The sequence below is a fragment of the Plecotus auritus genome, assembly GCF_963455305.1.
Source record: "Plecotus auritus genome assembly, chromosome: 10".
NCBI lineage: Eukaryota > Metazoa > Chordata > Mammalia > Chiroptera > Vespertilionidae > Plecotus > Plecotus auritus.
The window spans coordinates 27,364,059-27,376,519 of NC_137785.1; the positions used below are offsets into that span (position 1 = coordinate 27,364,059).

The following is a 12,461-nucleotide window of genomic DNA, read 5'->3' on the forward strand; positions in this document are numbered from 1 at the left end:
ATACACAATCATGCCCCCATGATCAGCCCAGAAATACAGCTGCTTTGTGTCCAGGCAGCTCTGGGGGAAGAAGGGACAAAGGAAGGCTTAGCTGGCCCTGGAGGAGGACAGAGCTTAGGACATCGGTGCCAGCGAGGCTCATGGGGGGAGGAAGGTGCTGGGTTAGAGGGTGGAGCAGAGATGGGGCAGCAGGAGGGAGGGAAGCCTCAGCGTCTGGAGCCCAGCTGGCTCCGGGTCCCCTGATGAGCGGACAGGCCATGATCCTTCCTCGCTCAGTGAGGCTGGGGAATGTGGCCTGGGTCTGTGTGCCTGGTGGGCCAGTCGGCAGGGCTGGGCAAGAGGGCTTCAATGGGGCCTCTGGCCTCCTGCAGGAGGGACCTCAGCTGCTTTGCCACCCTTCCTTTCCTGTCGGCCCTGGGGAAGCTGAAGTTGGATCCACACAGTTTCTCTGGGCACACTACATCAAGGGCCTCCTTTTGGAAGGCTGGCATGTGGCTCTGCTATGCCCTGGAACCTGGCATCCTTGGCCAGTGGGGTCAAAGGTTGGTCAGAGGGGAGAGTGGGGCCAGTGGCTTCTAAAGGTGTCCGAGGTCGACAGCTTCTAAAGGGGTAATTTCAGACCAAGTCCCACTCCCCTCTAGTGACCACTTGCAGAAACTTCCACTTGCCCTGCTCTGCCACAGCTTTTAGCTCATGGGACCCGATGCCTCTGTAGAGGTGTGGTCTAGAACACAGCCCCATCAGGTAAGTGGTCTGATGACAAACAGTGAGGCAGGCATAGGGCTCAGGTGATGACCAGCCACCAGGATACTGGCCAGCAGGTGATTCTTGCGGCTTTGAAAGGCCCACGGTGACTTGGAGAACAGCAGGGGCTGTGTCACGGATGGTGGCCATGGAGCACCGCCCCTAGGTGGATGTTTCAGTGGAGGAAGGTAGGGTGCCAATGTCTAAATGGCTCCTCACAACCCTTCAGTGGCTGAGTGAGGCTTGGGAGCTAAGGTCACACTTGGGGGGCACCAGGCAGGCTAGGGGATGGGTTGCAGAGTGCCAAAAGCCAGCAGCAGAGTGGCTGCCACGTGGGGACTGCAGGACTGTGGGGCTTCACCCCAAGGACATCCTGACGACTCCCCCACCTCTGGGCTCAGAACAGGCCCCATTCAGACCAGCTCTGACTAGGGAGCCTGGGGAGATACCCAGCCAGTCCCCTGGCCTCAGCAAACCCGGTCTCATGACCAAGGAGGTGAAAGCCACCAACGCCCAGCAAACCGTTGCCTGGGTTTGTCACGAGAGACCAGATGCAATTCAAGAATTTGCTGTGACAGAGGCAGAAACAGGCTGGGGAACGAGGGTCACAGTTGAGAAACCTCCAGCGCACTAAGGAAGCATGGTGTTCATGGGAGGACCTGGTCTCCCCAGTGACCGCTGGCGGCCGAGGCCAGCAGGGCCTGGGAGCGGTGGCGGGCAGGACGGTTGACCACAGTCCTCCCCCTGGCCACCATGTCCTCTTCACGGGTGACCCTGAAGCCAGCTTCACTCTGAGTTGGAGCTGCCTGGGGACAGAAACACACTTGCAAAGGAAGCTTGTGGTGATTCCACACCAGCCCTGGGCTTTTAATGTTTGCAGAATGAAACCCATCCTGCTGCTATAGATGCTTTGAAACATTTTATTATTTTTTTTTAAAGGACAGCAATAATTTATGCCATGAACCAAACAAGAGTACTGACAAGCATTTTCTGGCCCAGTTCACCATTGCACAGCCCTGCCCCCCCAAGCTCTACCACCACTAGGGGTGGCCCTGCCTGAGGCAGGATGTGGTCAGCGGGGCTGAAGCCAGGACCCAGAACAGCCCAGCAGCCACTGCAAGTGGCCAAGGAATTGAGATTTCTTCCAGGTCACTATCAAAGGGAAATGACAAACCAACCACAGGAACCCTCGAAAACACTGAGATGGCCTGGGACGTGGCCACCTCCACCCCGTGTGCACAAGTGAAACTCCATGGTTCATTCTGGCCCCAGCATTTGCCCATCTCTCCCCTCCCCAGCTTGATCCCACAACAGTTTGTTTTTGACTTTTTTTTAAAAAATATAATTTTGTAAATGCTCCATAAAAATACTATTGTTCCTAGTCAAACACAGATATTGCAATATGAAGAGAAACTCCTTTGACTTTGCTCTATAAAATGTGAAAAGGTTATCACACTGGATAATATAGAAAAATGCCAGAATTTCTAGGTATCACAAAGCCAGTACCAGGTGCACAGGGGAAGTGCTGCGAGACGCCGGCGGCCGGCCGGGTGTCGCTGGGGCTCCCCCTCCGCATGGGGAGGACACCATGGCTTTGAGAGAGGCAGATAGCTGACTGCTCTCAGTCCCAACAGGCCGGCCCTGAGAGGGCTGCCTGCTTGGCCCGAAGCACCGAAGAAACCAGCCATGCTTGACCGGGAGCACAGGCAACCATCCTCTGATGGAGAGGGGACAGTGGTCTCTTCCGGCCTGGCAATCCGAGTACCGCCTCTTCTGAAATGATGGAGGCCCACCTGGCCCGCAAGGCGCATTCAAGTGCAGGCACTAGGCCACAGAAAGCTAGCATGGCCCTGTCCCCCAAGGCGGGAGGTTCGGTCCTGTTGGCTGGGCTGCGCCTTCAGTTCTCGGAGAGAGACAGGGCCAGGGCGGCCTGGAAGGCGGCTTCCTCATCGATGCTGTAGTCCTGGAAGACAGGAAGTGGAGATGGGCTGGGGAACTCAAGGGCCCAGACATGAGGGCCCAGCTGTGCTAGGGACTTCTCAGGACCACTTCCTCTGTCCAGTTACCCGAACAGACCAGCAGTACCACTTCCACTCTTCCCACCTCTCTTCAGCACGACTCAGGCCAAGAATGAGGCCCCCAGCAGTCATGGGGTCACTGCTGCCATATAGAGAAAGCTCTGTTGGAGGTTAAAGTGCGGCCACATGTGGGATCACTGTCTGGCATCTCCCAAGTTCTCCACATTGAGGGCCCCTGAAGCTGTCCAGCGGACACCTTGTCCAGCAGACCCCCTGCCCAGCGGGCCTGTGGGAGGGGCAGACACTTGGAGAAAGAGCTGTCCTTTTGCCTCACATGTGAGAACTAGGGTTGTGAGATGAGCAGAGAAGCCAGAGAGCTCCAGGCCTCCAACGACGAGGACCCTGGGGCGGACAGGAGCATGAGTAATTTTCCCATACAGCCAGGAACCTGGAGGCTGCAGGCTGGCAGGGACAGGATGACAGGGCTGGGTGGGGAGGGGCTGAGCAGGAGGAAGAGCCTGAGGAGGTCTGCAGGCCTGGGGCAGGCACGGTTTTGACCAGAGCAGATAGGAGAGGGAAAGCAAGTTGGAGATTTTCAAGGTGGTGAAGTCCCTTTGGCTTTTCTCCAATAAGCACCTGAGGCCAGGCCAGCCCATCACCCTCCAGGGGTTCCCTGTCCTGGAAGGGCTGGGGAGATGGTCCCCCTGCAGCAGCCACTGCACCTGTGGCCACCTCTCCAGAGAAGCCCGCCCCCCCTCACCCAGTGTGAAGAGAGCTCTGAAGAACCAAGGGGCCCTCTCAAACTACTCTATACTGATCCAGAGTCCGAGGACCTCTAGCGGCCACGTGGACCTGCCTGCCATCAGCACCAGATCTGTAGGTGCTCCCACAAAAGTTTGGGGAGGGCCTTGGTAGATTTGGCTCAGTGGATAGAGCATCGGCCTATGGACTGAAGGGTCCCAGGTTCGATTCTGGTCAAGGGCATATGCCCGGGTTGTGGGCTCGATCCCCAGTACGGGGCGTCCAGGAGGTAGCCGATCAATGATTCTCTCTCATCATTGATGTTTCTCTCTCTCTCTCCTCTCCCTTCCTCTTTGAAATCAATAAAAACATATTTTAAAAAAATCTGGGGAGGCCTTAGTGTGTTCAGCTCCCTTTGAATTATGGACCTGAGGCTGGTTAAGGGGTGGGGAGGGGGAGGACACGCACCACAAAAGTGTCATAGGAGAACTTGTGCCGGTGGAGCAGGTGCTGCAAGAAGTTGGCGCTCTTGTAGCTAGGGTCACCCCAGGGCATCGCTGAGCAGATGGGGCACACCTGGAACAGGGGACACTGGGGTGAAGCTGAGCAGGAGTGAGAAGCAAGCCCCCACCCTGGGGTCCCAGGAGGGCACTGTGGGTGGACAGTGGAGCTCAGGCACCCGGGCAGCTGGCAGCAGGCGCTCACCACACGGTTGGGATCGCTGCGGTGGTTGTCCACGCAGTGCTTCACCAGCTCCTGCTGGTCCAGGTTTCGGGCGCCACAGTAAGGGCAGGTGAAGGTTGACCTGTTAGGGATGGCACTGGAGTGGAGAGGGGAGGGGTAAGTGGTGGCCCGGCTGGGCACTACCGACCTTCTTGTAGCCCAGCCCCACCTGCCCCAGCACAGGTGTGTCCTCCCCTCCCCTGGGCAGCAGGCAGGAAGGAGGCTCAGCCAAAGTACTGAGGGCCCTGGCCACCGTGGGGCTCTCTGTCCCGCTCCCCAGCACACCCCACTGCAACTGCTCTGTAACCTCTTGCCGCCTCATAAACTCCTGGTCCCTCTCCTTCCCAACATGGCTGGGCAAGTGGGGCGAGGACAGGCCACCTGCCCTGAGAGGAGTCATCTGTCCAGACCCTGCTTTTCTGGGGACAGCACACCCCTGCTGGGAGGTGATGCAGAGCCCCTTTCACTTCCTCTGGGTGGAGCAGCACTGCCTCCACCTAGTGGTGCAGACCAGGAGCTGCTCCCACCACCCACAGGGACACAGAGTGCCCCTGGCGGAGTGGCCTACCTGGGAATGGGCTGGGATGTGGGCACCACAGGGACAAACTTGGGACAGTTGGCCATCTGCTCCTGGACCTTCATGCATGAGGAAATGTGCACTCTCATCTTGGCCAGTGTCACCTAGGAAGAGAGGCAGGGCAGGGGTCAGGCAGTCGGGGGGGTGGGGGTAGGGCAGCAAAGCCTCTGGCTCCATTGGACCAGAGAACAACCAGCAAGCAGCTGGTCCTGCTCCTGGTGTTCACAGTCCAGCAGTGCAACAAACAGATTCTGGGGCCTCTCTTAGGGGTCCAGTGACCCCACTGGAGAAAAGAAGGCAAGGGAAGGAGACAGACTTGAGACCCCAGGACATGCCTCTGAGCTACGCCCAGCAGCAGGTGCACACTGCTTTAGCTGCAGCTTGGCAGGAGGCTGGCACGGCCCTCAGCCCCTGGATGGGAGCACCCCAAGCTGGGGTCCCTGGGGAGCTGCAGAAGCGCAGAGTCCCTGGGGGAATGGGAAGTACGTTCATTCAGGAAAAATGCCCCTCGTAACAGGAACCAATGAGCCAAATTCTTTTAGACAGTCGAACAGCTGACAAAACTCCTTACCAAAAGGTACCAAACCAACCCAAACCAAACCCAGCTTGACCTTCTCCTTGGCCGCTTGAGTCACTAACTCTGGCTGGGGGTTGGGGAGAAGGGGTCCCAGCTCCAATCAGGGCCAGGGGAAGGGCAGCGCTGAGGAACCTTGGTCAATCCTCCCTGGGGGGTGGACACCACCTTCCTGCCATGTGGCCAATGCCAAGAGGCTGGAGAGTAAGCATTTCACAAACAGCAGACTAGTTCACAGAACTGAGGAAACAGCAAGAGAGGGCGCGGGAGGGACAGCTGCCTCCCTGAGCACAGGGCACTATCCCCAGGACCAAGGTCTGACCCAGGTGTCTGGGTAACAGAATAGCCTTCCGATACCAGCTCTGCCCAGGGCTGGGGGGCGTGCAGTGAAGGGCAGAGCCACTTCACATGTGAAACTATACGAGGATCAAGGGGAGAAGTGGGGAAGGGGCTATGTGAGCTCGAAGGAAGCCCCAACAACGCCCCCTGAAGGTTCTCAGGTCAGCCCCGGAAGTTCAGACCTTTGACCTTTAAGGCAAAGCAACCAGTGGCTGCTTTCCATTGTGCTAAGTTGGTAGAACTTGTTAACCAGAGAGATGGCAACGTCTGAAAATGTAAATTCAAAATCAGTTCCAGGTCCATCCACCAGGAGGTCGGGCCTCCCAGCCCTGGGGGAGTGGTGGGTGTAAGGAGGGTGATAGGATGGGCTCGGGGCAGGATGCCTAAGGCAGGCGATGTAGGTGACGGGCCACAGAGCAATGTGCTCCATTCAGCCTGTGGTCCCAAGCTGCCCTCCTCTCCCTTACAGCGATGCCTGCAGTGAGCAGCGGATCACTGGAGTGTCAAGGTTTTGTCTGGGGTGGGTTTTAGCTCAGCCCATGTCCTGGCATCAGCCACAAGGCACACAAGCAACCCAGAGCCCAGGCCAGAGAGTGGAGTTGGGGGGATGCAATGTGGGACCAGAGGCAGAGACACCTGGAAGTGCTCGGTGCCATGAGGGAAGGGCCGAGCAGAGCTGCAGGGTCCTCAACAGGAAAGGGAAGAGCCCAGTTCCTCTGCTGCAGGGTGGAACCAGGCCCCAAGCACCCTCCTGGCCCCAAGGGCACCTGGGGGTAGGTACCTTCTTGCTGCAGCCCCGGCAGGGTGCCTTGTAGGACGAGAGCTGCTTCTCCACGTGGGTGGCCTTGTCCACCTTCTTGGGGTCGAAGGGCAGGCGGCACAGCGGGCACAGGGGGGATGGTACCTGCAGGCATGGCTGGAGGCACTCCCCACAGAACCTGCAGGGGAGAGGACATGGGCCTCTGGTCACAGGCCAGATTGCTCCAGCACACTCAGGGCAACTCACCACTGTTGTCAACTGTGTGTTTCTGGAGACAGTATTTCTGAGCCCGAGTCCCACTGGCTGGATGGGTACCATTTGGCTCAAAGATGACCCCAGATCCCTTCCCAGCCATGGGCTCTTGGGACCCTCTGCTGTATCCTGGAACTGGGTAGAGCTGCAGCTGTGGCTCCCATGGCCCTGGTCCCAGCAAGAGCTCTGGCTACAAAGTAGGAGGCCTGAGCTCAGCCTGCCAATCTCACTGCCACATGGTGATGATACCTCAGGGGGCTCAGAAATCATGGGGACAGTACAGGGGACCTTGGAGACCCCCCACTCACTAAGCTCTGGGGAGTAGAATCACTAACAATGGTGGGAGAGGAAATCACAGGACTCATTGATGGGGAAGGGCCAAAGCTGGCAGGTGAGCATCACCAGCCTTGGGACAGTGCCACCTTCTGGGCAGGAAGGGCTCTCCTGATAGGCCTGAATGGAGGAGCAGTGACAGGAGGGACTGTGCTCAGGCTCCTAACAGTCCGGCAATGATACTCTTGGCCCTGGGCATACACGTGGGCGCTTGAGGCTCCTTGCAGCTCTGAGTTCTTGGCGCTGTCCCTGGAGTTGCCTTGTCCTGTGTAGGCTGCACATGCAGAGAGCCCTCCTACCCATGCACCCCTCAATTGGAATTTACAACCACCTGCAGAGGAGCGTGCTGCTCATTAGAGAAAAAGCTGGTCAGAGGGGGTGAGAAGGAGAAGGTGCTTGATCACAGGACCACTTCAGTCCAGCTCCGTAGAAAGTGCTGTGGGGACCACTTAGCTGCGACAAAGGACCTGAGACTGGAGACACTGAAATAGAGCCTCCACAGCCCCAGAAGAGCATGCACTCAGTCCCATCACGGGGGCTGAGCCTGGATGCACAAGAAAGGTGGTAACTCTGCAGACTATAAGAAATCAGGATGGGCACCCCTCTATGCCCACCTGTGTATGTCAAACAGGGTAGGCCATGGTGGGGACAGGAGCTGTACGAGATAAAGGGGTGTGAAAATGTTTCTGAGTATACAGAGGACTCAGCTAAGCTAAGCGGTCAGAGTTTCCTTTGCCATCATATTCTCACTTCCTTCTCAGAAAAAGGCAGCCAAGGGAGATCCACAGTCCCTCCTGTGCCCAACCCGAGGCCCGCCTCCTATAGGCTGGCCTCTAGTACTGCCACCACCTGACTGTTCACCTCTCACATTAACGTGCACATGAGAGAAGGCTCAGGTAGGCCTGACACCTAGAGTGCAGCGTTCCTGATGACCCTTGTCCTGCAGAGTAAGGAGGTGGGCCCACTGGTCACGTCCTGCACTCAGTGAGGGCTCACCAGGCATCACAGCAGGCATGCAAAGGAGATGTTATGCACCCAACCCTGGTGCTCAGTGAGGATGCCAGGGCTGTTCCTCAGCAGTCTTAGGGTATTTATCAGGTAGTCTCTTACTTTACTCAGCATCTGAAGGAAAGTGCTGCCTCGATGATTACAATGAGGAAGCCGAAAAAAAAAAACCAACGAGTGCTCACCCAGCACTAGTGGCAACAGCCAAGTAGAAACAACCACGTGGCCATCGACAGGTGTCGGACATGCGGATCTCAGTCTATCTCTGTGATGCACTACGGCTTAGCCATAAGAGGGAGTGTGTACTGACAGGTGTGACCACTGGAGGAACCCTGAAAATATCATGCTCAGCCCTACCCCGTTTGGCTCAGTGGATAGAGCATCAGCCTGCGGACTGAAGGGTCCCAGGGTCAAGGGCACATGCCCGGATTGCGGGCTTGATCCCCAGTAAAGGGAGTGCAGGAGGAAGTCGATCAATGATTCTCTCTCATCACTGATGTTTCTCTCTCTCCCTCTCCCTTCTTCTCTGAAATCAAGAAATAAAAAATAAAAAATAACATCATGCTCAGTGAAAGAAGCCAATCACAAAGGACTACATGGTACGATTTCATTTATGTGAACTGTCCAGAACAGGCAAATCCACAGAGACAGAAAGCAGGTTAGGAGTTGTGGGTATAGAAGTTGAGTCTCAATGGGGATGATGTACTAATATTGAATGTACTAATATTGAATGTGGTAATGGTTACTCAATGCTGTGCATATACTATGGGCCACTGATTTGTACACTTGAATAAGGGAATTATCTCTCAACAAAGCTGTAAAAACACATGCAGAAGGAAAGGACTTAAGACCACATGTGGGGATGAGCCGTAACCACAACACTGGCAGAATGCAGGGTTCAGTGCAGGCCTCCGGAGGAGCAGGTCTCCGATGAGAGACAGAGGTCAAGGTGAAGGGGACCCCACTGTCCTCCAGTAGGAGGCAGGGGAACTTTGGGAGTCTTGAGAAGGCAAACCTGGATGCCTGCCTGACCCCGGACTTGCCCAGCCCCACAGCACTGCTTGTCTCCTTTTCACAATCCCTGAGGAGCTAGAGGCAGAACTAGGTGTCCACATAGTAGCTCAGCTCATGGCCTAGTTTCCAGCATCATCAACGTGGTGTGGTGAGGGCTCCAGCAGACTAACAGTGCTCACTTCTCCCGCAGGAGGTTCCTGCCTGTGTCTGCCCAAGCGACTGGTGCTGGGCAGCTTCTCAGCTGAAGGAAGCAGCTGAAGGGGCCCGTTCTCATGTCAAACCCACAGGTACAGCTGCAACTGCCTGACGACCAGTGCAGGGACACCAGGCTACAGCAGCACCCCTCAGGTGTCTCCCTCCCACCCTGGCCTTCTGCATGTGCAGGTACACCAGGACAAGCCAATGTTTCAGAGGGCAGGCAGGCAGGCAGGCTGAGCCCCAGGCTCCTGGAAGTGTGCTGAGTTGGGAGGCTGACTTCCAAAGCCTTTTCTGGGTGGTCACGCAATGGCTCATGTGCTGACGCACCTCACTGGGCTCACTCACACAGACCCTGAGCTGCCTTTGGGCCCATGGGCCTTGTCGGAGGCCTGTGTTCTCAGGCAGCCAAGCAGGGAGTGACCAAAACTCCTGGAGCCTCTGGGACCCCCACCCAGAGAAGCCAGCTCATTGTTCTGGGTGCAGCTGGCAGAGGGCTGTAAAGGCTCAGTGGTCTTAGGGTCTGCAGTCACTGCTGCAAAAGTGGAAGGTGGAGAGGGGCCCTGAAGGTGGTGGGAGGAGAGTGGCTAAGAGGCAGGGTGGGCCTGGCTGCCTGAGCTCAAACCCTGTCTTTGCTGTGAGAATTCGGACCTTTATTCAGCCTACCTCACTTTCCTTGTACAGAAAGAACAGTGGCAGTACTGCCTCAGAGGGTTGTGGCATTCAGGGAGTACTCGGAAAACATCTATTATCATTCCCTACAGTTCCCCTTAAAAATGAACTTTAAGACTTTTCTATGACCTCTGTTCAGTAACAAACTGTATGTGGGGATACTTAGATGCAGGGACAGATGGGACAGCACTAACTAGAGGGGATGAAAGAAGAGGTATAATGACCAGAGGCAGCCTGGGCTAAACCCTGCCCCCAACACAGGCCCTCAGGGGAGGGTCCATCAGAGGGTTAGAAACAGTCATGCAGTTTCTGTTTCCGGATGTGGCTCACTGCCCAGGATGTCCCTTGAGTGTAACAGAAAACCAGCTTCCTCTGGGGCCCCTGGGGAGCTCCTGGGAGCTCTTCCACAAGCTCCATTGAGGGGCTCCTGCTTGAAAGCCTATATCCCCTCCTTCTGTCCAGGTGCTGGAGCAGGGGTACCTGTCCCATATAGGGCCGCTCTCACCACCAGAACACCTATTTTGAGAAAGGAAACTGCTTAGTCAGGTAGCTTTAGAGGGAAATAACCAAACCACCGGCAAGGTTTTTACGGTAAAAGAAAGGCAGAGCCTTTAAATCTTGTTTGCTCGTCTGTATACATGCCATCAAGACACCGGGCCAGAAACTTGGGAAAAGTTAAGAAGGAGAGACAGGATAGCTAGGAAAACAAGCCAGCAGGGAGAGCCAGGGAGTAGGTCTTTTTAAGGCACAAGCTGTAGAAGAGGCCCTTGCAGGACCAGCCCTAGAAATAGGCGAGGGGTGAGATTATGCTAAGAGCATGGGGGGAGGGGCTTTATAAGAGATGTTTCACAACAATCCTGTGTAGTTCTGTATTCTGGAAACCACATTTTAAGAAACGATGTACTTGGATAAAAAAAGAAAAAACAGTTTTGTGCAGACCAAGAGGCTGGAAACACTGCGGCCCAGGGCTGGGTGGGAGTCAGTGCCAAGGGGACACCACGGAAGCCCAGGCAAGGGTTTCTACAGTTAGAAGCCTCACAGTTCTCTCAGTGATGGACTGAAAGATGCAGAACACACCTTCAAACACCCGCGAGTATGTGCTTACAAGAAACAAGTCCTGATCAGAAGCTACCCCTGCCAAAATGTCACCAGCAGCATGAAAAGTTGGCAGTGCTCTGTGCTGCCTGGCATGGGGAGGGGGAAAGGAAGGGAAGGATCCTGACACTATCCCTGCCACCTCTCTGGGTGAGGAGCAGTCACATACTCACCCAGCAGTTCCAGCTACCACTGTGTGTCAAGAGCCTCCCAAGTCAGCTGCCTTTGTTTGCAAAATGTTCTAGGGCCTCCTACCAGCCTGGGTGCCCCTCAGCCCAACCCCTTGGAGTGAAAGCTCCACCTTCTCAGCAGCTCTTCCAGCAACCAAGCCCTCTAGGCCCCGCTCCCCACCTTGCTGACTTCACTCAAGAGCTGCATTATTCAATCACTTGGGAGATTCAGAGTGGACACTCTGATCTCAGCTCCCTCCCAACCAGGCTGGCAGCTCCAAGATGACTTGAGGGAAGCTCTCAGCTGGGAGGAGCGCCACATCCTCAGGTTTCAGTTCCTCAAACCCTGCAGGAGCCCTCTGTAAGCCCTGGTGCAGGCAGCTGGAAACCCTAGCAAGATGCTTAGCGACTGGTCCCCTGTGGGCCAGCCTGCCTGGCTGATCGGTGATCGATGTGACCCAAGTTCTCCACCAGAAAAAAAAAAAAGCAGCACCAGACTCCAAACAAGCCCCGCTCCTAACTTTAGGGAACTTCTCTCCTCAGCAATCTAGACAACAGACTGCCGGTCCGAAAATGAGTTGACAGCAAAAGCCACAGGCATTTATTTACAACCGCCCACTCCAGTCTCCGCGGGACCGAATCCAAGCAACTGGAGCAGAGGTCGTGCCGGCTGCCCTCGGAGCACCCGGGGAGGCCCAGAGGCCGTCAGCAGCCCCCAGGACGCCGAGACCCGGCAGGGTTGCGGGTTGCCCCGTGCGCCGCCGGTGTGGTGGGAGGAGTGCCAGGGCTGGCGGAGCCTGGGCTAAAGCGGATGAACGCGCCGGAGGGCAGGGCCGGCGCAGTGTAGGGAACCCTGCTCCTACGCCCCTGGGTCCTCCCAGCGCGCCGGGCTTCCCCCTGTGCCGGATGGCCGTGGGCCTCCGACCCTCCTGCCGGGCGCAGACCCCTCCCCGCGGCGGAGCCCGGCCCCGCGGCCGCCCGGAGGCCGGCGCACTCACGTGTGGCCACAGCTGCCGATGGCCACAGGCCGGTGGTAGACCTCCAGGCAGATGGGGCAGCTGTACTGCGCCTCCAGGCCGCTGTCGCCGCCCGCGGGCCCCCCCGCTGGCTGTCGCTGCTGAGCCGAGGCCACCAGGCTGCGGAACATCGCCATCCCGGGGCCAGGCCCGCAGCCGCCGCTGTCCCGGCCGGCCGGGCCAGGACCGGCCCTCGCGTCACGGCCGCGACGGCGTCGCGCTGACGTCTCAGG

At 57.0% G+C, this 12,461-nt stretch overlaps 1 protein-coding gene across 2 annotated transcripts; it reads right to left on the minus strand.

The window, feature by feature from the left end:
• Nucleotides 1-1,582: 1,582 nt before the first annotated feature.
• Nucleotides 1,583-12,457, minus strand: RNF166 (ring finger protein 166). Of its 2 annotated transcripts, none has more exons than XM_080645103.1 (6): nt 12,211-12,457; nt 6,498-6,654; nt 4,795-4,907; nt 4,209-4,323; nt 3,972-4,079; nt 1,583-2,707 (listed from the first exon to the last, which is right to left on the minus strand). In XM_080645103.1, the coding sequence occupies exons 1-6, from the start codon at nt 12,363-12,365 to the stop codon at nt 2,642-2,644; spliced, it is 714 nt and encodes a 237-aa protein (XP_080501229.1). In that variant the 5' UTR covers nt 12,366-12,457; the 3' UTR covers nt 1,583-2,641. The 2 variants fall into 2 exon arrangements, with proteins under 2 accessions (XP_080501229.1, XP_080501230.1); XM_080645104.1 differs by lacking the exon at nt 12,211-12,457 and adding an exon at nt 7,393-7,815 and having other exon boundaries at nt 1,587-2,707.
• Between the last annotated feature and the right edge of the window lie 4 nt (nt 12,458-12,461).